The sequence below is a fragment of the Scleropages formosus genome, chromosome 2, assembly GCF_900964775.1.
Source record: "Scleropages formosus chromosome 2, fSclFor1.1, whole genome shotgun sequence".
Taxonomy (NCBI): Eukaryota; Metazoa; Chordata; class Actinopteri; order Osteoglossiformes; family Osteoglossidae; genus Scleropages; species Scleropages formosus.
This window is the reverse complement of record NC_041807.1, coordinates 17,665,841-17,690,717: the sequence shown is the minus strand read 5'-3', so window position 1 is coordinate 17,690,717 and position 24,877 is coordinate 17,665,841. Positions and strand designations below refer to the sequence as shown.

The window sequence follows — 24,877 nt, the reverse complement described above, 5'->3', positions numbered from 1 at the left end:
TACTTACCCTAAATTGCTCCAGTAAAATTACCCAGCTGTATAAATGGGTAAATAACCGTAGGCAGCTTAGAGCAACGCTGCAAGTCGTGTTGGTGAACAGTGTCAGACAAATGTAAATATGACTTGACCTTCTGCCTCATGCAGTTTATATGAGTAAATACATTTAGTTACATTTATTTGTTAGTAAACACAGTTCTTCCATCCCACTTTGAAAAAGAGACACACCAAAATAGCCGCACGCCCGAACACGCAGCAAGCGGCTCCATTCCACTGCAATCGATCCGACATCAGTCATGCGGTGCACGAGAGGCACCGACTACCCGCATGCAAATTAGATGTGTTTTCTAATGAGCTCGGGGGAGCGGGGGAACACGCTGGGAGATGCACGGCGGGGGGAAGCCTTTCGAACCTCCTTCGAGCCTAAACACCACCTGTGTGGGGCTGCAGTGGTACCTTCTCCATGCATGAAAAGAAAAAAAAAAAACACCTCGCGGGTAAGGGTGAGACTGCCAAACAATAACCACAGAACACAACAAAGGCAAACAAACGAGCTGCGAGCCTATCAGAGAGCGGTAACTAACGGCAACCCCCCCCCCCCCCCCCACCTCCATTAAAAGAGGTTTGGAGCTTGAAAGTAAATGTCATTTCAGAGGAGCACTTTTTAAAGTGTGGCTGGTGCAGCGGGGCATCGGTGGGGGAGGGGTGGGATCACAGATGCGGAGCCCCGGCAGAGCACGCCAGATCTCGGCCCTCGGCCCTCTCCCTGCCCAGAGCGATCGCACAGTGACCACGTGGGATGAGAGCGTGCGGCTCCTCCAGTTATGCGACCTGGAACCTGCAAGAGAACCAAGGCCAGACACTAACCCAGAAGCAGCTGCAGCCTCAGGGTCGCAGCAGCGCGCCGGCGGTCTGGGGCAGAGCTACGAGGGAGATCATTTACCGTGGGAGAGGACAAGAAGGCCGAGAGAATGGTCTTTCAACCAGACGAGTTCCCAGAGCAAGGAAGGTCCAGTCCATCCATCACTGCTGCACTACTTTCTCCTCCATTATTATTTATTCATTTAACTTTCCTCCAAAGTAATTTAGTGATATCTTTGTACACTAAGCCACATACACTGACTTACCTATTTATGGAGCTGGGTAATTTTTACTGTTCCAAATTAAGTTAAAGGTAGCACAGGGTGAGAGGGATTTGAATCCGAGTCCTTCCAACACAAGTCCACTATGCACAGTCACCTTCATGGATTTTGAGTGTTCTTCCTCAACATCCACTTTGCATTTTACCCTCCCTACCCCCACACGTGACATGGGAATCATTCCCTTCACTTCAAACCCAAAGCGTGAACAAGTGCATGAGTGACCAGTTGGCCTGTAGCACCAATGGGGGTCACAGAGTGCACCACAGGCGAGGGAGGCAATGTAATCTGGACACACACACTGGAACACCGTATCGGTAGAGCCGTCCTCACCAAACGCACTCAGATCCGCTCAGATGCACACAAGTGTCTCTGTGCGCTTTTTAAATTTGTTGGTTGTGAGAAACGCAAGACAACATAGTTGCTGTGTGCCTGTTTGCTCTGAATGGCAGCGTGGTTTTCTCAAATTACTTTACTGCAACAGAAAAAGATGCAGGGGATCTGAATCTGAGGGTTCAAGGTTCACCCCCGCCACCCCCAGCCCATTACCCTACCACCACCCCCCCAACAGGTTGAAATGAGGACAAACAAAGAGACTTTCTGTGTGTAGAAAGACCTGAGCGCCCCGAACAACGAATCAGTTCTAATCCTAGAAGCAGCAGGTAGCCTGGTGTTTAGAGCTGCTAAATTTGCACCCAAAGGTTGCAGGTTCAAATATCACCTGCTGCTATAGTACCCTTGACGTGCTTACCCAAAAGTGCTCCAGTAAATCTACCTAGCTGAACAGGTAAATCATTTTAGGTAGTTTAAACACCAAGTTGCTTTGGAGAAAAGTGTCAGTTGACTGAGTAAATGTCAACGAAATACGCAGCCCGTTTCTGGGAACTGGAGTTTCCAAATTGGCGGATGATCCCAGGGAGGAGTCCAGAAACGGTGCATGGAAACCCTGTACTGACAGAGACTGATCCTGACATTTATAAATATGCAGAAAGGAACACTTAGCCTGGGCTGCCTCAGGGACACCGCTCCTCCAACGGCTGCACGTGTTGAGAGTAACGCGAGATCAGTGGGTCCCCAGTGTGGCTGATAGGGAGGAGGCTGACCGAGCCCACGGGATGATTGTCTGATACAAACAGTCCCGCATTCCCTTTCCAGAAACTGATCTCTGGGGGAGACGTCCAAAATGTTTGGCAGAACATCAGGGTAATGTTCAGAGGAGCTTCAAGCCAGGCTGGAAAGGCAAACTTTTGGAAAGGCTCCTTTCACTTTCGTTCTCCGTGACGCGGCCGTGCTGGAACAATTGGGCGCTGCGTTCAAAGATGAGTGCGCTGGGGCTCCGTGTCCTGCTTTGACCGATGCAGCGGGACGCAAGCTTGGTCCCCAAATGGCGGTTCCCTCCATCTGGCTCTGAAGGATGCATAAGCAGAGTCTCTAGAAACCCCAGAGTTAACGCTGGTCCCTGATTGGCTGAGGGAACAATTCTCCGCACCCACATGCCACACCCCCATCCCCGGGCAACCAGACAGCGGTGGTGCTGGAGATGCAACGATACACAGGTCTGAGCGAAGACTGTGTTGGAGCCCAGAGTGGCCGTGTCTAATTAGTGTATTATGGGAAGAAGTTAGCGCGGTGACGACGGATTCGAGATCCACACATCGGCAGCGTGTCACGAGCACAGCTTCTGCCACATGATGATGGACGGCTTAGTGAGGATGTTTTTGAGGGAACAAACAGAGCAGGCGTAACAAATGTCCTTGCTTCGGGAAACATGGGGAGCTGTAGCAATGTAAGGCCAATTGTGTGAGATCCAGCATGTCTTGCGTGTGTGTTTTGCTATCCTAATAGCTAATCTAATCAAGTATTACAACTTAGGAAGTTTATAGTAAAAATGTAAACAAGTCCAGGAAAATCAAATGAAATCAATGTCGTTTACAGAATAAAAACGGTTTCCTTGGCAATTCCAGCCAAGATATTTATGATATGTAACTTCACTCGAGACCAAATGGAAGAAAACACACTGTCAATATTGTGTTTATGTTACATTTGTTCAAGCGTCGATGTTTTGAACAGAAACAGCAGCATCTCTTTGTAAACAAGCCCAACAGAAAAACCTAGAAGGTCGGGGCCGGAGGGGTTATCAAGCCTTGCGAAGAATGGTGTCTCCTGTACCCCCTTGGCGTCTCAAGGTCCTGGTTCGAAGGAGGAGAACAGGACATCTGGCAACGATGAACCAAATCACAGGAGCCAAACACAACCAAGAAAGATTTAATGAAGGGGAAAAACGGGGTGGGGGTGGTACTGGGTACACACCTGTCACCTGTTTTTAATACGACGCCCCTTGGTGTGGATTACCGGGGTACACCACCAGGGAACTTGGGTCATGCTTGCATTTCCATCCCAGGGTGGGTGGGTGAGGGAATGCGGGGGTTGGTGAAGGGGGGAGGGGCACTCGGTGGTGACTTGCCCAGTGTAACGGGTGGGACGTGACTCCACAAACCAGCTCTGTGTTTATACTCGCTCTTCTTTCCGTTGTTTTCCCTCAACACAAAATCGTTCTTTTCCCAGAAACTCTTTCAGATAGGGAGGGGGGGTGCAGTAAACGTTTTCCAGGTGCTGTCATGCTAAAGCTATTGCACATTGTAAAGCGCACGAAACAGGCCGTCGTTAATCTTCAAAGCCGAGCCCAACATGGCGACTTTATCACACGAAACGCGATAAGCAGCCGGCTCGACGGCCGCATTCCCGGTTCAACAGGAAGGAGGAAGAAACCCACTTCGGGGGGTTGGTAAACTGAGCCCACACACAAGGAACTATAACCACCTGCAGCACAAAACAGCAATAAGAAAAGAAAAATCCAACTTCTGAACTTATATAAATCAACCGACCTGCAGTGGAAGAACACAAGAACCCGGAAGCGACAAGGCAACAGTGTTTATCATCTCGGGAGGATGGGGAAAAAATAAAGAAAAGAAAAACTGAGAGGTGCCCACACAAAAAACAAATGCTGTTCAAATGTCAGGAGAAGGAAGGGTGTACCTGTAGTATCGGGACTGCAGGTAAGTGGAGCACACAGCTTTGGAGATGTGGCTGGCCGATCCGAAGTCGATGACTTTGACGCGGTAGGGCTGCCGTGCCGGGTCCACCAGCATGATGTTCTCGGGCTTGAGGTCGGCGTGGATGAGACCCAGACTCTTGAGCTTCATCAGGGCCGTGCCCACCTGCTGCAGGACGGGCCGGATGTACTTGAGCGGAAGCGGGCTGAACTTGTTCTGCTTGAGGAAGTCGTAAAGGTTCTGCTCCAGCATCTCGAACACCAGGCACGTGTGGTTCTTGTGCTGGAAGCACTCGTAGGCGCGCACAAAGTTGTAGTCGTCTGCGCTCTCCGTGCTCAGTCGCGCCAGGATGCTGACCTCAATCTGGCCCTGCCGTGCATACGACGGGTGGTTTTTCAGGATCTTGATGGCAACGATCTCATTGGTGCCACGCTTCCAGCACTTGACCACTTGGCCGAAGGTGCCCCGGCCCAGGAACTCAAGCACCTCGTAGGTGTTGGTCATGGAGCAGAGAACCTCATGCTGGACAAGCTGGTAGTCACCCTCGCTGTTGGCGTTGCCGTTCTTGGAAGCGGCCGTGGCAACGGCGGCCGTGGCAACAGCTGCCGTGGTGACGGCAGCTGCCCCGCTGGCCGCGGTCTGGATCATGGCGGGACGCTCCTCAACGATCTGCACGCTGCCGTTGCCGTTGTCAAGCTCCTCGCTCTTGCGCTTAAGCCCGCATCGCTGGTACGTATCCAGCAGGCTGACGGTGCTACGACGAGTCAGGTTGTGGGGCTGCCCGACGCCGCCCGCCGCTCCCACCGCCACGTGGCCCGCACCGGCCGGGAAGACGAGCGCCTGCTCGTAGGGAAGGGTGGAGCTGGCGACCTGGAGGGGGGCTCCAACGCCGACGCCCACCTGGGGGGCTGGCACGTTCTTGCTGCTCTGGCTGTAAACTTTGCCGAGTGTGCCGTAGCCGGTCATGTCCCAGGTAGAGCCCTGCTCCACCTTCAGCTTCTTCACACTAAAGAAGGCACTTGACTGTAGAGTGTGGGGGGAGAAGACTTGCACTTGGGAGCCCATACCTGGGGTTGGGGGAGAAGGGGAGAAACACAAATGTGAGACGGACCACGAGATGCGATTGGCAGCTACGAAACGGGAAGGGGGAAAAATTCCAAATTTCACATCGAGTCAGAAGACGACGGCGTGGCAGAGCCGGTGCCAATTTACAGAATTTGCATACTGAACGCATGAACCTGCGTGGCTAATTAGCCACACAACCCACGTCACAAAAACATTATGAGCACGTTTACTTTGATACATTGCAACTATGCAATGCTTCTTTTCCGTTTCACTTTCTCCTAAAAAAAACCCCTTCAGTTCCTAATAAATGCACTGCAAACAGGTTCTGTCGCAGGACTATTTTTTTCCGGCCGTCTTCGCAGCACCTGAGGCTGCAGGTGAGTCAGGTACGTTACAGAATTGTGGAGGTTTTTTTTTTTTTTTTAAATAATAAAAAAACAGGTGAACAGCTGTGAGTTTGTGCTGCAGGGCTAAAACTGCTGCTGTCTGATGTTTCTCTCTTAAAATCGTGTGCTTTTTCAGAAAGACAGCAAGACGCGCGCCTGCGGATAAAGAGTGACATACAGTTACAGTGTTGCTGCTATAAATGATGCATGGATGACACAGGAAAACACACACAAGCAAAAAATACTGTAATATGACCAGCAGAAAATACTGTAAGATACGGCGCGACCCCGTATGGGACAAGCGGTTCAGACTATACGTGTGTGTGTGTCTGTGTGCGTCTATGTCTACAGTGAAAGGTCTCTTTATTTAATATTCCTTATATTGCTGGGGGGGGGGCACGGTGGTGCAATGGGTTTGGCCGGGTCCTGCTTTCCCGTGGGTCTGGGGTTCAAGTCCCACTTGGGGTGCCTTGCTATGGACTGGCGTCCCGTCCTGGGTGTGTCACCTCCCCCATCCAGCCTTGCGCCCTGTGTTGCCGGGTTAGGCTCTGGTTCGCCGTGACCCCGCTTGGGACAAACGGTTTCAATCAACGTGCGTGTGTGTGTGTGCATATACTGCAATGATTGACGACACGTAAACTCAATACTGGCGGAGTCTCTCAGGATTGTGAACCCAGACAGCATTATGGGGTATTTATTCATGAGGGAGAAAAGACCCATGGGGGGGGGAGAAAAGAATCTGCACGTAATCTCTACGGGCCCAGGAAAGACAGTGTGATCTTAACTCCCACATCAGCTATGTGGGGGGGCTGGGGGAGCCACGTGTCCGCTGATGCTCCACTCTCCCTGGAGAATTCCAAAAAAAAAAAAAAAGGAAAAAAAAAAAAAACCACTTAACGACAATTTTCCAATTTTAGATACCCAAAATAACCCAAAAAAAGGGGAAAACAGAATAAATGGGGGAATGGAAAAACAGAACGAACGGGTTTTGCTCCCAGTCCCGTGCGAGGAAAGCACAGCGTAAGCGTTACTCCTAATTATTCGAGTCACGAGCTAAATTAAAGCAAGGACTCGAGAAAAGGTATGAAAACTTATATTGTATAATATGTATTTACGCATCTTCTGTGCGCTCCAGCAAGCGGCAAAAACACAGTCCTTCCTGCAGCGTCAGACCACCAATCCGCCAGTGGAGCTGGTTTGTATTTCCAGTGCGGTGAAGAGACAACAACCCGTCTGTCAGGATTTAAATGGGGGGGGGTATTCACAAGGGCTGAATGATGTATGAGAAGGGAAACAAAATCGCGATGGGAGACGCTCGGGGAGAGAGCGTTCGCGAGGCACCTCGGACTAAATTAAAAGGCACCCGTACGGCTGCTCCGTAATGAGAATGGGCACGCGGGGGCTGGGGTGTCGGGGTAATACCAGCCGCTCAGTGAGCTGCGGCGCGACAATCAATTCTCCGTCCCAGTCAACATTGGGCACTGGCTGCTGAAGCAGGACTCGTCAGCCCCAAATGAGGGGGGGGGGACGACTCTAGAGAGGGACAATTCATTTTAAAAAGGCACCGATTTAGCTCTCCCCCAGCCTCGGCGCCGGCGAAGACTTAGCTTTCGAGTGGGATGCAAACCCACACAGCTGTGATCAGAGATGACAAAAGAGCAGCGGAAAGGTCGTGACAAAGCCCACACCGTCATCGACTCCCCCGAACACCGACTCCCCCCCGCCGTCGCTTGCTCTGCCTTGATGAACATCCTGACAACACTTGGGGTGCCAACACTCTCCACATGAAAGTAGACCGTTGGTAGGATGGTGGTTACAGCTGCTCCCTTTGGACCCAAAGGTCACAGGTTCAAGTCACCTCCAGCTGTAGTATCCTTGAGCAAGGTACTTACTGTATAAATGGGTAAATTATTGTAAATAGACTGTCACTGGAGATTTTTTTTTTTTTTTGGAGTGTCAGTTAAATAAATGATGTAAATATAAAGAAGTTTGTGCCGAGTTAACCCTTCACAGAGAGACCTGCACCTCAACGGGCACAAACACGCCTGTACCGCAAGCACATCGCAAAGGTTCCGGGAACGACCGTGCAGAACCTCTGCGCCGTCTCGGTCACGAGCAGCCTTGTGACGCGCTAAGTATGGCGGGAGCGAGAATCTCCGGTCCTCCGGCCAGACGGGCTAATCCCGGAGGGGCAGTGCCCCAGACAGAAGGCGTGGCCTCAGCACTGGACACTTCTCTCGGTCATCTGGTCTTAACCTTAAGGCTGTTGGACCACGTCACACGCAGGTCCGTGCCAGTCGGCTAAGCCCATTTACAGGCGTCGCGAGGACCCAAGATGTCACCCCAGTCGCATACTGAACCCCCCAGGAAAGATCAGCACCGTACAGAAGGGCTGAATTCTTTACTTCCTATTGGGGCTGACGCAGCCTCCCGCTGCAGAGAACGATGGGAACATCCATGAGCTATTAAGGGAGAGGCCTTCCGTTAATCACTTAATCCGGGCCCTGACGCGCGTCCCGGGTGGGGGCGGGGGCTTCTTTACCATGACACTGGCTGCCAGGGTAAAGATGGGAGACGGATGCCATCAAACACAAGAACCGTGCCACGAGCGTACCAGTTCGCCGCATCTGGGACGCGCAGAGGCTGGCCGTGCGCAACCTACCACATTTGCGGGTTCTGCTGAAAAGAAGTCTTCGGCGGTACGGAGCTGCTGCGCAGCTCATTTAGACGATGGCATCAGGGTGAAACGTAGCACCGCGGTACACGGAATGAACTTTAAAAAAAAGAAATGTTACTGATCCTGGGTGGAACCTATTTGTTTAGGCTCCCTCAACCACATCCTGTGGAGAACACAGGCATGCACACGTGCACGAACACACGGGACCGCACGCAGAGGCAAACGCACAGACGCGCACACGCGCACACACGCGAGCAAACACAAGTAAGCCCCGGGCAGCTATTGACCACCATGTCCAATTTCATATCTCACGTCCAGGTTTATTTATAGAGACGCAGATCGCCCAGGTCCCGCCGGCTCACAGCGGGCTCTGCCACAACCTTGCTGCAGAGTGTGGCAGACAGACACCATCCACACCAAGAGAGGAATTCTGGGAATGCGTGCAGCGTGCTGTGTATTGAGTGCATAATAGCGGCTGTCCTCTCCACTCTTAGAGGACCGAAGCTTCAACACATCTCTGCGAACTGGGATTACCGGCTGAGCGCTTTCGGTTCTTTAAACAGTGCAACATAAAGACGCCGCCAAGTGTATCATTAATGTCCTTTGTACTGGAAGAGCAAATCTCAGCGTTTCTTGATGGGAAGACAGAATATTAAGCCTGTTCACTTCATCAGTCCTCTTGCTTTGTGTGCAGGGCTTCTTCCGCTAGGAGCCGAGCAGCTTCCACGGGAGGCCAGGCTCACTCGTGCTGCAGGAGGACTGCGTGGACACGCATCACGTTGCACCCTGTCAGTCAGCCACGCTCCCAGAGGAAACACACTCCCGCTTCCTTCCTGACGACGACAGGCATGCACACGCATGCAGAAGAGGGCCAGACGGCTACGGGAGAAAGCAGTCCGCAGATAGCTGGTGCGAATCCTGGGGGGGGTGGGGATAAAGAGGTGGTCCACGGTAGGGTGGGTGTCCTTCCAGTACCGCAGCACTGCTGACCGTGAGACTGACAAAAACTGGACTCGTTGTCCTCTGCGAGGACCTCGGATCCGATGAAGGACTATTCATCACCGTGCAGGTGGGCGATGTCTTTCTAAGGGAGAGCGCATCGACCCTGAGCTAAAGCAGATTAGCCAAGGCTGAGCGTGTGTACAAGGACAGAGGGGGGTGTGCTGGGCCACGACCCTCCGTTCTACACAAACGCAGAAAGTGCTAAGGAGCGCTCGACAAGCGCTCGTCATCCCACCGCGGCCTTGCCGGTTGCGTCCTTGCAGCTGGTGGGATTTTACGGTCCGCGCTTTCAAAAGCTCCCCTTCAAGGGTAATTATAAAGGCAGGACAAGGACTGATCGAGGAAAGCACATGATGAACCCCTTCCCTTGTGACACCACCTCACGTAATTCGGACATCCAGATGTTCCCCTAAGGTTACAAGCTACATGCAGAATAAATAGCCTGTATGACATTTTTATACATCTGTATTACGTGTCGCAAAACAGCATGAGATGCACAAATAAATATGAATGTAAGATTAAATATGTGGGGGGCGCAGTGGGTTGGACCGGGTCCTGCTCTCTGGTGCGTCTGGGGTTCGAGTCCCACTTGGGGTGCCTTGCGATGGACTGGCGTCCCGTCCTGGGTGTGTCCCCTCCCCCTCCGGCCTTACGCCCTGAGTTTCCGGGTTAGGCTCCGGTTCCCCGCGACCCTGTATGGGACAAGCGGTTCAGAAAATGTGTGTGTGTGTGTGTGTGTGTGTGTGTGTGTGTGAGATTAAATACGTATACAACTTTTTACCACCTTCTGAGTCCAAGCCACGACACAACCAGTATAGTGAAAGTAAAAGCACACCAAGATCGTATGCACGTCTGAAACCATGTGCGCTTTGCTATCCAAAACAGGGCGTTTGTGCAACATGCACTGTTTACGTGTGCGATGAACATACAGTGAGGACGAGAACGCGGTGTCGCCCGATGAAAAAAAATTCGCATTTCGCCCCCCCTTCGCAAAGTTAAATACCGCCGCCATGGGTCGACAGGTGGGGAACCTGCTGTTCCTTCTTTGCAGCACGCAAAGCGAAAGCGGGGGTGGGGAGTCACCAAGGAGAACACAATGACATCAAACAGACCTCGACTCGACAATTTACTCAGATGCCAAACGAAAAAAGAATAGAGACGCAGACGACATAAAAAACACACGCGGTTCGAATTTAAACATCAAACCGCAGACTGCTTCGGTGGAGTGGCGCGCAAAACGGGGCCGCGGCAGAGCCTTGATATTGCTTAAAACGAGAGACTGACGCTAATTAATTTGATTTCAAACCAGACTGGCATTTCAGATGAACAAACAATAAACCCTGAAGCCGAGACAGACAAATTACGAACCCAATCCTATAATCCCTAAAGAGCAGCAATGGGTGTTTGCACAATTGAAAATACAATTAGATTAAAACTGAATCAACGTTTTATGCCTCTAATGTCATTTGTTTATTAACCCTATCATTCCAAAATGTGGGATTGTTTGAGTTCCACGCCGGTGAGCGGCAGGGCTTCGCACTCCTCCATTTAGGAACGCGACGGAGACACGGAGCGGGCGGCACAGCTCCCCACGGCTCGTCACACAGATTCACGCCAATTAGAGGGGAGAAAAGTGTATAATGGCGCTTTATGCGCTAAGTGTGTGCTGTATGCCAGAGAAAGGCTGCCCCTTCCGTGGAAATGAACCAAACAGCCAGCAGCTTGGTGCAGAAAGCACACAGAACAGGAAGGCGGTCGAGCCCGAGTCGGTTCCCGAAGAAGACTCATCGTTATCCAACGTCGACGTGCAAGGAGGAGCCCCGTCCGAGAATCCACGAAAACCTTCCGACTTGCGCTTTAACAGCGGTGCAGAGACGAGCCGTTCCATCGCACCGCCACTGCAAAACAAAGTGGTGACAAAGAGTCCAGCTCGCTGTCGGTGACACAAAGACGGGGGACAATCCGGCCCTTTGAGCTCCTCCTAATGGACTGGAAACACGGGGGGCACAGCGAGAGACTGAAAGAGAGAGAAAGACAATGCCCGCCTGGCTCTAATGCGCACGGCATCATTGTATGAAGGATTACTTGGAGGGAAGGCATTGGACAGGAGCCAGCCAAAAAGAGGAGCGCGCTCTGGAGGGGAGTTTGCATTTGGGGCACCCAACCCAGGGCAGGGCTGCCTTCACACTGGACAGGAAGCCAGCGAGAGGCTAGGCTGGGTGTGTCAGCCTGTCTGCTGGAGATAAATTGTCCCTGTCCTACCCAACCCAGACCCTAGACCCCCGACATGGGGCTCAGAGCAGTAAAATATACACAGAAGGATAAATGTAGTGTGAGTGTGTGTGTGTGTGTCTATATAGGGCACCCCACATATAGTACAGGTGGTAATTGGCTTACGACTGGGTTCCGTTCCGATGACCCCGTTGCACGTCAACTTCGATCTAAGTCGAAAATCCCCTTGTATTATATAAACTGAAACAAATTACCTTTTTTTCAACTAATTTCACACATTTATGTTCAAATAAAACAATAACAGAAATACTGCACTGAATTCTACATCATCGCTTTAATTTTTAAATACATTTCTTTCGCTCTTTCTTTCCAGCACTACCGGAACGCTCATGTTTTCACTTGCCAGCCACTATAAATCAAAAGTAAATTGAAGGGAATCGTAAACGAAAAACTTCATACATATTAAAGCTGTGTGTATATGTATACACACGCACACGCACACACACCTTCACACACATATTTTCGAAAATAGAGAACTTCTCTGATCCTCCCATTATACATATATATCCACCAAGGCTGTGGTCCACCTGTCATGTAACCATCCGCTCCATTATCTAATATTTAAAAAAGGATGACCTTCTGAGAGGGAGCAAAAGCTTGACTAACGTCACGCGTGACTCGACAAAGCCGTTGCACGGCATGATTTTGGCAAGGGTAGCTTTCACGATACCCACCCAAGAGGCAAAAAATGCATACGTGAGGTGATTGTGGTATGGAGATATCCGTGCACTATCTCCCTATACTTCCCACTGACATCCACTGCTCCTGGGCTTACTCCCTGAAGCGGAGAAGCCTCTCCCCGTGACACCTGGCCATGGACCTCCACACCTGCCCAGAAACTGGAGGCTTCAGAAAGCAGTGGAGCACATTTCTGCTGATCTCGGAGAGGAGGACTGCTAGGAGGACGGGTGTGTCGCCAAATGCTCAGCAGGAAGCCGCGACGACACACGTCATGCGAAACACACCCCGAAATAAAGAAGGCTGGAATAAAAAGAAGAGGCATGTAGACGTCGCTCGTACGTTCAGATTTAGCAACGGCGTTAAAATACAGCTTGCGCTAACTGACAGCCTGCGTGGAGTCGTTCAGCTGGTTGGATCCAAGCCAGGAGTGCATACTTCATACCCCCCAACCAGCCTTCACACTGCTCTCCCTCAACACATCTCCCCCTTGGATTTCGCGGGGCAAAAATAACATTCTCTCCCCGCGGAAGGAGAGCCTTTCACATGAAAAAGGTCAAACTGAACTCTCGCCGAAGCCGTTTCTCCGAAAACAAATTGAGGGGAGAAGGCGGCCGTCACCCACCGTGGAGACCGAGCGCCTTCAACGTGAACTGAACTGAACTTCAGTGAGGATGGGAATATTCCAGCTTGTGTGTATATCTGGGACTTCCTGAAGAGCTTCAACTGACCTGCTGAAGTGGGTATAAACCCCCTCTACACCAGCCCCAAAACCACACCAGGCTCTCCTACAGGCAGAACATCATCATCAAGACAAAAACAGATTGAGATTTGGGCAAAATACATGAAGCAATTTCTGATTTCTTCGCGTCACATCCACCAATTAACAGTCCCGCGCAAAATGACATTTACATTTATTCATTTAACAGATGCGCTTCTCCAAAATGACCAAAAACTCAAGAGTAAACCAACGTACATTTCGCCAGCAGACAGAGACACAGATAAAGGCACATGAGTCTCAAACCACAGCCACTTAGTCCAACACCACTATTTTTGCTGCTGTACATGACATGAATAGCTGCATGCTACTTCAAGAAAATATAGAAGCGTGTTTAACAGATCAGGTAGTGCAAGTTCTTGGGGTAGATAGGCGATCAAGAGACCAGAGGGTCACAAAGAGATGTTTTAAGACTCTTCCTTGAATATTAGGAAGGATTCAGCAAGCAAGTTCACTTCACCACACTGGAGCCAGAACCAAAAACCTTGGGCTTTTTATGTTGGCCCTCTTAACCTCCATTAACCGATGGAGTCTCTGAATGAATTGGGTGATATTATATTTTAGATTTGAGTCTATTTTTCCATTATTATTAAGAAACAAACAAAATTCAGCACGTATAGTGCCCTATTCTATTGAAAACAGATCAGGTCTCTCATTCATCGGCTCATTTGGTGGACGTCAAAAATCTCCCCAGATGTTTTCAGCTGTATAAAACGCACTTGTCGTGCAAGTTGGGCTGCAGGTGATTCACAACAGGGGGAATCAGCCTTGTTTTGGTCCCCTTGTTGAGCATCGATTGCACGGGACACTTGAGATGCAACGACCCAGGAAGGAAGAAACCCTTGAGACCCAGCATGTGCCCTCACCCTCCCCTGGGGGAAATATCACATCATCATGAGCAAAGTTGTGATTCATGCTTCTACCTATAACCTCACTTCTCCCTCTCCCACATTTTGTAGGGGAGGTCACTGTGCTAGTGACAAAGAAGTTCCTTGTCCTCTTCACCAGTGTTACCACCAAAAAAATAGAAAAAAAAAAAAAGAAAAAAACTAGAACCATGGCTCGGAAGCCTCCAGTCATCAGCAGAGAGCATTACAGTGCCCGTAGTCGGCACACGGTGCCCTTTCTCAGTCCAAGATGGAATAGAGTGAACTCGCGCAACCCGAGGAGTCAAATGTGTTCCTGTGCCCTCAAGACACTAGACCCCATTCAGCCGCATATTCAATTTGCAGAAAAGCTAAACGTTTACCAAAGATTACTTATAAAAAGCCTGATGGCCCGAATGGCAGTGTTGCTTTTAAGTGCATCATGTGGCAAGGAATGAAAAAAGTTTTTACATGCAGTTCTCAATTTCGAAATGCTGTTAACTTTGGAGTCTTTGCTGGAGGCAATTTAAGACTAGTAGTGAGTTTCACGCAACAGGCTACTGTATGTTGAAATAGCAAAACGGTGACCGGCGCAGGCCTACCAAAGAGCAGTCCGCAAAACACACAGGTGTGTGAGATTTTCTGAAGCAAAGGGATTGAGGGTATAGTCACTGTCCCACTGACAAGGGAAGCTAAATAAGGATGGGTGTTACAAAAGCCAGGCACGGTTCACTTCACTGCCCCTCATTTTCTTCCTTTTTGCACCGGAGACAGCATTGTTTTTGTGGAGCTGAACCCTACAAATACAATTTTCCCCGGCCTCACGTGACCAGAATTGGCACTGACTGATTTTATATTCTCACCGGGAAACTTTGACCCAAGGCCACATTCAGCGACTGGCAAAGGGACACAGCGTGAGGAATGAAGGAAGAGGAGTGCGGGGCCCATTAAATCTCTGTCGAGTCCCACGAGGGAGGGAGGGGTTTGGGAGGATAGGAATCGGATTAGGGTTTTTTGGCAATTGGTCCCAACAGAGCTGAGAACAGATCCCACAGAGCATCGCTCACGAAAGCAAACAACGCGGAACGGCCGAACATCAGCACGCACAAGGCCGAAGAAAGACGCACAACGGCCCGCTACTCGAAGGGTGAGCGCAGCCTCCCAAGGTCACTCAATCCCAGAATGCCGTTCTTCCAGCGCAACCACAGGTACAAGGGAGGTCACATGTGTGCCAAGTGTTCAGAGAGCTCAGAGCCACACCGAAACAAGGCCTTTTCACGCGAACCTACAAACGTAGAGCCTGGCACTCGAAAACCGAATACACAGCTTGTGACGAGGTTACAAGTTTTAGATTCAGCGCTATAATTGCCAAGGCAATCCCCAGACAGGACTATGGTTCGCGGTGATCCCTGCTGTCGTTTTTGTGTTCCGTGGGAACAAAACAAGGTGAAACCCGAGGGTGAGCCCAGCAATCTGGCACTAGGAGACCAAAAGACGCGGGTGTGCAAAACTCCCCCGGACTGAAGCGCAACAGCATGCGGTGCGCAAGTTGTAAAATTATCAGCTTGCGCAACAGAAGGGAGACGACCGTTAGCGGCATCTTTTAGCAACAACGGTATAAGAAGAAATCTGTTACAAGCAGTAAGCATGTGTCTGCTAGTAATACACACACACACACAAGGAAAGGCCTCCTAGACAATGCTGCAGTTGATGACTTACCACTGCATTAACAACACGTTTATACCCACAACTCCAGCTCAGATGTGCACATAAGGATGTCAGCCAAGCAATTAAGAGACAGAGATGAAGCAAAACCTACATACCTCTGAGGTCTGTGCAGCAGCGACAGGTCAAAGCCCTCAGCCGCAGGCCTCTCGCCACGAGAATAGCCAAAGGCCGAGGCCTCGCGAGGCCAAGCGGGTTTCACCTCAGAGAGCTCTCCCACCTTTCCGTGACGACAGCGGCAGCGACGACCTGCTCCGCCGTGACAGCGCACGCCTCCGCGACCCGTTATCGGAGGACGGCACAAACTTCACCCTGACGCGCCCCCACCGGTGCCCATCGTAAGAGCGACTGCACATTATCATCGACCGACACGCAGGGTTGGCCCATCCCACCCAGCGTCCCGCACTGGGATCTCCGCCACCCCGCTCGATTCACATCGAGTTTAAATATTCCACATATGCGGCATTTTCCTTAGTTTGTGATCGTAAGCTATTCTTTATCTTGATACTTTTGGTTCGGAAGGCATGTGGGGGGGGGGGGGATGCTTTTTTAAATAAGTTTGGAATAACCACTACGATGGCTTCAAACCAAGCATTTAATTAAAGTGACACACTGCAGTTGTACCGTGGGCGCGCAGCAGAAATGCTCGCATTACAGAAACGATATACAGAGTTACAAAATGCGCATTCCGTTCAGCTCGTTCCATTCCTTTCGCGGGCCGCTGAAAGGGAAAACGTGTCGCACGTCAATCCTGCGGCCGAGCACTATTTTAATAGACCGATTCTCGAAATCCTCCGATTAAATGTTAGAGTGGGGTTAGTTCATTCATCACACACAGCAAAACTCATCTTAGGTATTACAGCTATCACTGATTAACCACGTTTTTTTTTTTTTTAAAGACCACAGTGTTTTACAAAATGCTACGACTCAATGCGCTACACTGAATTCATACCCCACTCCTTCGATACCATCATACCGCTACATTATACTCATCATGTCCATATCTCTCACCGCCGACACAGAGGGGCCTTGTCATAAGACTGAAAACGTGTTTCTTGGAAACAAGAAGCTCAAGCATTTATGCAGGAACGTTACAGTTCCATCAAGACAGTGGATGTTTTTGGACAGAGGACCCAGGATTGGGGACTATGAAAGACTGACTACTGTGACGTGTAGAGCACAAGACGATCCACTGTGGCGTCCTGGAGCAAAGACAACAAGAGAGCTGTCCCACAAGTACCGTGTAGCCCATGTCGTCCGGAGACGACAAAGATCGCTCAGCCTGACTTAGCGTAAATGTAAATGCAGAGACGCTGGATGCCGGTCCCACACTAAAGTCAGCCAGGAAGACATGTATCAAAAAAGGGAGAAGAAAACTCCCCGATTTACCCTTCTTAAAGATTGTTTTTCCTGGCAAAGAGGCCACGTTTTCACAGCACCTACTCCGTGAAAAACTGGCTAGCTGCAAAGATGATCTAATGAAGCCACGAGTCTGCAAAGTCCGAAATTTTAAAGATTAGATTATGAAATCATCTAAGATTAGAATATTTTTATTTGGCAAATTTTGCAAAGGTAGATAAAGTAGAGTGTCCGCACGCAGGAAGATGGAAGCGCGAAACCCCAGTCTTAGAAGCAGACGTCCGTCACGTTGGTAACCGGGTCGCCACGGGTGCAGCCTAGACGGCATGAGCGCGGGGTCAACCTTGCACCCCTTGTAGCCCCGCTTCCCTTGGTCGCGTGCTCCTCACATGTGTCCTCCTCTGCCGTCGAGGCCATACAAACACAAAACGGCGAGATGCACCAGCTCCTCTTTACAGGAACAGATCAGCGGGGAGTTTTGAGCATCACGATGACACAAACCAAGGTGTGACAGTAAATGGAGGCAGAGACACTCCTTCAGATGCAAGGGGCAGGCAGAGGACCCGTCTCGCGGCCCGCGGTCACGTACACAGCGCCTGCGACGCAGGTCACCCACGACAGAAAGCGCACATTCGGCAACAAACGGTGAATACAGCAAGCGACTAGTCACGGAGGTGGAGCCTTGATATCTGTGTTCAGGAATGTATCATTTTGACATCCTGCGGGCTGAGTTCCATAACAGTTGACTATTTTTAAAACCCAGGACTTTGCAGAGCACAGAACATCTCACGCCACAGGATGCTCGCTTCCTTGGCAGTTCCAGTTAATGGCCATGAAGAATAATTAATTCCCATCACCATTCCCCGCAGTGGAGGGGGAAGCCAGGAAATGTAATTTCAACTAATTATCTGTCATTGAGGTGTCAGCTATAAATTTCCTCTTTTTTTTTTTTGCCAGTTTGTTGCGCCAGTGGACCGAGTCTAGATGGTTGGCCGTGTCTGCAGTCGAACAAACAGCACCCGGAGAGCGTTCGTCTTCGCGTTTTCACACAAGGCTGGAAAAGCCAGCTGACCCTGTTCACTTCAATCCTCGCAAATGCGCCGATGTACTTTAGCCCGTGCCCTGCAAATTCATCGCATCATTTTTTGGGTAAATTACGATGGCTGCTGGCAAATTCAGTAGAGCAGGCAGCTCCCTCGCTCACACTTGAGAAGATGAACGACCTCGAACAACAAATATTTGCATCACGGCACACGATGCTCGTTGTACAGGCCGGGCGCATCTCTGGTTTGCGTCACGCGTCCAGATTGCGCACATGGCACGGCCACGGGTACTGCGAAGTTGGGCTGAAAGAGCTCGCAGCTCCCAGTCGTTCAAGATGAAACGTATGTGATGTAGCGGTGGAAGCTCAGCGATGCCGACGGCGAACCAGGTAAGAAGGGACTTGCAGCGATGACAGTCGGGCACCACACGGTGACAACACACATGATGCTGCTCGAGGACCGAGGCCGGCAGCTCCGCGTCTCCCAGGCTTTGAGCTCCTGCAAACTCCTCTTCCTTCGTGCCAGGCTCTTCCCGACTAAGCATCCGCTCACGTTCCTGCGATCGGCACATGCCGGAGCCGCAGCTGCGCAGATCCGCGTGATGCCGGCTCTCCTGGAGTCCTGCACCTGCCAGAGAGCAGCGGAGAGAATGATTCCCCCCCCCCCCTCGGTTCCGACGCGACGGACAGGGAAGGCCCGGGGTCTTGCGGAGCGACACGGAGAGAAATGAGCAAGTGACCTGAGGAAGTCCTCGCTCGCGCCCACCTTTAACTGAGGCGCCGCGCGGGTCCTGACATGTGGACAGAACGTCATCTGCAGCCTTTTGTTTGCGGAGCCCATGTTGCGCGCTGAACCCCAACTTCAGCAGGCGCGAGCCGCCGCGTCCTCCAGCAGAGGGCGCGCCGAGCGCCGCTCGCACAGACCCCCGGTTCCGCCGACCGCCGGGATATTACAGCTTGTCGGCGGCGGTTCACGCGAAGCCGCCGCCGCCGCCGCCCCCCCCGCGCGGCGCTCGCGGGCGCCCGACCCTCTCTCCCCCTCGCGCGCGCGCTCCCCCCCCGGTGCCGTTCGCGTTTTCGATGGAACCTCCTGCGGAACGCGTCGTCCGTCAGTGAGTGGAAAGAACTGGAGCGATCGCGGGGGCGCGAGGCCAGTCGGTCGCCCCTTCCGTCGGGGAAGGAGCCTTCATAAAGTTAATCAACAACTTCGCGTGCGATCTCGAGACACGCCACGGCACGGAGCGTCACGGGAAACGGACAGAGCGGAACTAACGGGGCGAACAGTCTGGGACTGAGAGAGAGAGAGAGAGAGAGAGAGAGGAGCCCCGGCGCAAACGCAGCGCACGGCACCGAGCATGACTGAGTGCGCGAAAAGTGGCCCGAAATAGAGCGCGAATGCACACAAAACGCGTCCATCACTTACCGATTTACTCCTCTCCTCACGAGAAATGCGATGTGTGATTCCCCACAGTACAAACACGTAAACAAAAGTGCAATATCGCGCAAGCAGCTGCCCCGAGCCACTATCAGATACGCGGTCGGAGAGAAATGCGACGCGCCAGGGGGGTATTCCTGTTCCAAACTGCCAGTATCGTGCACCTTGTTTTACTCCAAATGATATCATCATGTGCAAAAAAGGAGCCTTCAGCGAACCCTCTCCTCTCGAGACCTGGACAATATTGATAAAAAGCAAAACATGCAAAAACGGACAAGCAATCACTCGGGCTGTCACAGTCAAGCGGCGCTGGAAATGCATGCGAGCTCCGGCTTTTCGCCTTCAGAATCCTATCATAATCAATAGAACCGAACGCGAAAGCCACGAGTGCGAGGATGCGATGCGATCGCACCGTGTTTATTTTATGCACGTTTGTTTCTTTCCGACCGAGGCGAGGGGCTCGCGGGCGGCCGGTTGCTCGGTATCGCGACGCCCCCCGACGCCCCGCGCGCCGCGCCGCACACCCCAGAGTGAGGAACAATGGGCATCGCGCAAACAGGACAGCAGCAGCCGCCCGATCGAACCCCGCCGGGGAAAATATGAAAGTGGGGGGAAACGCGCGGTCCACGGCAAGTGACGGAGGGGCTCCGCGGCGCCTCTCTCCCCGAGCCGTGGAAGCAGGATGATCCCGAGGATCTCTCGCCGACCGTAAACACGCGAAGCCCGCACGCTCGTCCCCGGCCGGGGCGCGTAACCCGCCGGGCCACGGCGACATGTCACAATCGAGGTCGCTTACCTTCGTATACGGGGGCCATCGGTGCAAGGACTTCTGTTATTCATGGCAAATAAATGGGGGGAGAGCGGAGCTCAGAACTCAATAAAAATCTGCCATCTTGATCGGCTGACAGAAGAGGTTCCTCCTGCATTACTGGCCCGATTCATCCGAACGGAGGAGAGCAATCCTCGGGCAGCCTTCACTTTCTGCTCACTTTTAGGCTCCGTCTTCGGGCCGACGTGTCCGAGGAGGGTCTCCGCAGCAAAGCCCCGCCGATCCCGAACTGGTTTTTTTGGCTCGGAAGTTGAGCCGAGCCGCGGGGTCGCTTCAGCTGACGGCCAACATGTCTGTGGAGTCCCTGCAAAAGTTGCAATGGAGAAAAGCGAAGGGAGTTTGGGGAGAGTCGAGTGCCGATCGCACCGATCGCGCCGAGAAGGGAAAACTGTCCCATAAAGCGGCGACCTTCCGTCCCTCTGCACCGCCCTGCCTCCTCTCTCCTTTTCCAACTATTACTACCGGTTACTTACCTCTCTTGTACTGTTGGACTCGTGTGTATTACTTAACTATGTCTATTTACTGGTGCGATTCTGGTTTATATGCTCAAAGGAACCGCGGGTTTCCAACTAACAACCTTCGAGTCGGTGCTCCTGGTGTCAACGCCGGTGGTACTACGTGAATACTTCGACTTTGCCTCATAAATTGCAACAAAAGCCATCTCTCAAAGAATAAACCATTTAGATTATGACATTTAACTGCTACTATTTTCATCCAAGTTTTTAGACTGAAAGTAACGCCATTAACTGCTACGCCCCCTGCTGCCCGATATGATGCCCTCGTCCTAAGAAATCCTAAAATTCCAATTAAATGTCCCAGAATTTACACAGAACTTATAAATCTATATTTCATTTATAGTTTAATTTTTGTATGTTAGATGACTACCTAAAGCAGGCGATTACACAGTTGGAAATTACTGTGAAATTTACTTTCAGCCTGAAAACACTGAGCAAAAACAGTAATGAAACAATTCACGGGAAAAAAAAAAAGAAAAACCACAACTCGTCTAGTACGTTCTACCTGTTCGTTTTTGGTGAGGTGGAGGATTCGGTGAGCGATTCGTCAGGCCTGTACCAAGGCCTCCGTTATGACGTCATCGGATTTTCACAGAACGATCTGGAGGAGAATCGGATTACACACAGGGGCTCACACACATGTGAGTAATCTGCCATTTACCAGCAACCTGGAAATCACCAGCACTACTATTTATTTTAATGTCGGACTCAGAAAAAAATGACATAGACTAATGCTAAATAAAGATGACTAATCATGGGAAAGATGCATTGTTGGCATCACAACATATTTTTCCTTTAGTTCACTGAGTGAAAGCTCTACTTGTGTTCATTGTGTATGTCTGTGTGTGTACTCTGTTTAATTTTTGTGAAGTAAACTTGCATTCTGAACTGTTGCATGATTTAAAACCACAATATTGACGTTAACTGCCCCAGAAGGAAACCAAACAAAAGAGCAATCAGTTTTCCAACCACTGTATTTTTTTTTTTTTTTTTACACGTAATTAATTTCCTCAAGCATCTCATGAAAAAGAACAGAACGTTAGGCTCGTGTCGGCTTTCGGCCGTTTGCTCGCATCCAATTGATTTACAGTGGGCACGGTGGAATGGGCTGGCCTGCTGGAACGCCGCTGGATCGGACCGAGTACACGTTCCTAGAGGACCCGCTTTGAACCTCGTCTTTACGCAAGCAAGGATTGTGAAAGGAGAAGATCTGCTGACAGTGAAACATAGAGCAAACCTGGCCTTTACCTGGGTCCATATACCCCCCACTACGTTAAAGTACATCACAAAGTGACCTCCACCCCATCCCCACGATGGCAGTAACCCTCCAGCGCCTGCACGCTCTTGGGCACAAGCTCACTTCCTTGAGACCTGTACACCCCACCGTAACAAAAAAAAAAATTCCCCGATCCCTCCTGTCTTTCAGTCATTTCATTGCACCTTTGCAGTTCTGGCTTCCTATTTGTACCGGTTATTCAGCAACCAGAAAGCAGTTCAACTGTCATCAAAAAATGAGAAGCTAATTAAACAAGGTGAACTTCGACACTTGGACGCAACACTGCTTAGATTGCTGCTGAAATCTCGGTGGTACATGAAAACTTTTCCTGCAGGCGAAAGTATTTACGATGAACAATGTTATTCAATTTAAAGAACTCATAGTCGTTCTTGTTGGGTGACGCGGTGGCGCAGCCAGTAGCGCTGCTGTCTCGCAGCGTCTGGGTCGTGCAAGAGAACATGGGTTTGATCCCTGCTCGGTCTGTGTCGAGTTTGCATGTTGTCCCTGTGTGGGTGTGCTCTGGTTTCCTCCCACAGTCCAAAGACATGCTGTTAAGCTTCCCCCGTAGTGTGTGAGTGACAGAGAGAGTGTGTTTCCCTGATGTATGGATGAGTGACCCAGTGTAAGTAGTGTATCTAGCAGTGTAAGTCACCACGGTGAATAAGGTGTGTGGGCTGATAACACTACATAGTATCCAATGTAAGTTGCTTTGGAGAAAAGTGTCTGCTCAGTGAGTAAATGTAATGGACTGTTTTCATTAAGGTAGGAAAGGAAACTGACCAACATCCAGCTTTGAGGTTCAAGTGCATCACTACTGTTGCCCTACGAAAGGTGTGTAACGTCAACCACTTTACGCAAAATATATCTTACAGCTGGAAAAGGATGGAGTAAATGCACAGAACCATTAAACAATAAAGTAACACATTTTTTTTTACAGAACAAGTGGTGGGTCTCCTGTGATTCATTTACAGGTTGTGGTCTGAAGAACATAAAAATCCATGGCAACACAAAGCGAAGGGTGCTACTTCTGCCACTCTCCAGGACTCGGCTTGTTCCCGTTGACGAATTAGCTGCTGCCTTTTGCTTCCTTCATGATGACGCACGTGAAGCACTGGACAAGAAAACAGGTGGAAAATGGAAATACAATGATGAGTCACTGTCTGCGTGTGAAAAAATGAAAGACCTGGTGGAAGCACGAGCCGCAGACAGAGCAGACAAGAGCTACTATTTTTTTCTCCCCGGTCCAAATACAGTTTATTTTATGTCATTTTTTATTTTTACCCCAAACTACCAAGCCCTTCTTTCCTTTATCAATGTCTATTCAAGACATTCTTTTCAGTGCTTTGGCACTGAACCTACTGAATTTATATCTATGAGCAGAAAAGAAAACATGAACAAACTTCTATGATTTACATGTGTAAGAACTAATACTTACAGAATTAGACAGTATATTTCCATAAAAATGAGATATATATACTGGAGAATGGGCGATGGAATAACAAGTCACAAAAAATAATATCCTAGTGTTGAGATATTCCCTGAAATGTAAATCTTGCATTGTCCCAGGAATCTTCTACCCAGTAACAGATTTTGCATTCAGCCACTTTATTATTAAAACAAGTGCACATATCCATTATTTCTCTCTGGGTAATTTAAACATGCTTGTACAAAATGAAAAGCTTCTTAAAAATTTGGAATTAGTAAGTTGGGCTAATCAGTGTTTGGGAGCTCTGTTCTATTTTTATGTTTTCAATGACTTTCTGTAAGGATTAATTTTATTTCTTCCTCTGGGACAGTAATTTTTTTTTATATTAAATGTAAACTAAAGCAACACGCATTATAAGCAAGCAATGGAGTGCTGGATTCTGGGTTAGAATAATTCTTTTTAGTTGTGTGATAAATCTTAAAATTCACCTACATAGCAGCGACTTCTGAAACAGTCAACTGTCTAGCAGACCTAGCAAAATTAATAGCGTGCAAAAATATGCACAATAAGTCATTGTCCTAAGTCTCCTAAGTTGTGGATGTGAGAATGACCCTCCTAGATGCAGTAACTGGGCCACTGTCTCATCTGCTAATGAGATCTGCAAATCACCGCGTGGGATCCGTGGTCCGTGGGGCGGTCGGCTATCTCCCGGAGACCACCGTCTCCCTGCCCCGCTCCCCACGGTAAAGGGACCACAAATGGCTCCTGGCACTTCAGCTGGTGCTCCAGGAGTCGGCGGATTAACTGAGATCAGAATAATATCAGTTCCCGTTAGAAGCCTCGGTGCTTTGGGAGTGATCCCTGGGGGTATGTTTTAATCAGCAGCTATGGCTGTAGTTTAGCAAAATCATCAACATCGGTTCCTGCCTTGAGGTGGGGGCATTTTCGGTGAGGGGGAGGTGGTGCGTCACAGGGAAAAGAGGCAGGCGTTAGTGGTCCAGCTGTGAGATATAGCTCACCCTTGGACCCCTGTTCATCCTCCAGACAGGTCCAGGGCAGACGCTGGCCCCGGCAGCGGGAGCGCGACACTCCCGTGAGCCGAAGGTCGCGCGACATCTGGCTGGCAACCCCACCGAGAAGATGTGGTCACTTAGCAGCCCAGCCAACGATGTGGGGTTTGAAAAACACATCTGAAAGGATTGTGTCCGTAGCGTAGAGGACGAAACGTGTAAATGTTCCTCAACCGTCCAATAAGGATGCGGTGCCGCAGCCCTATTTGTTGCCCCCCGTCATCGCCTTCCTTCGGAGGGGCCCTTCTGCACGAAGCGCCTCCTCGA

The 24,877-nt window shown here is 50.3% G+C and overlaps 1 protein-coding gene and 1 long non-coding RNA gene across 8 annotated transcripts in view; one reads left to right on the top strand and one right to left on the bottom strand.

The window, feature by feature from the left end:
* Positions 1-21,369, bottom strand: part of LOC108931413 (homeodomain-interacting protein kinase 2-like) — a 57,343-nt gene extending 35,974 nt beyond the window's left edge. For 3 of the 7 annotated variants that reach the window (XM_029249759.1, XM_029249762.1, XM_029249765.1), the window contains exons 1-2: positions 20,291-20,669; positions 4,173-5,256 (exon numbers count right to left, since the gene is read on the bottom strand). In XM_029249759.1, the coding sequence (XP_029105592.1) occupies positions 4,173-5,256; positions 20,291-20,309 (1,103 nt within the window). In that variant the 5' untranslated portion in view covers positions 20,310-20,669. Of the gene's footprint in view, positions 1-4,172; positions 5,257-15,756; positions 15,810-18,825; positions 18,978-20,290; positions 20,670-20,796; positions 20,816-21,343 lie in introns of those variants that run through there. The other 4 variants (XM_029249760.1, XM_029249761.1, XM_029249764.1 and 1 more) reach the window with 4 other exon arrangements.
* Positions 21,370-21,432: 63 nt separating this feature from the next.
* LOC108931502 (uncharacterized) lies at positions 21,433-23,833 on the top strand. The gene is made up of 3 exons (XR_001965907.2): positions 21,433-21,479; positions 22,877-22,945; positions 23,052-23,833. It is a non-coding gene; the product is annotated as an uncharacterized LOC108931502 (long non-coding RNA).
* The last annotated feature ends 1,044 nt before the right edge of the window (positions 23,834-24,877 follow it).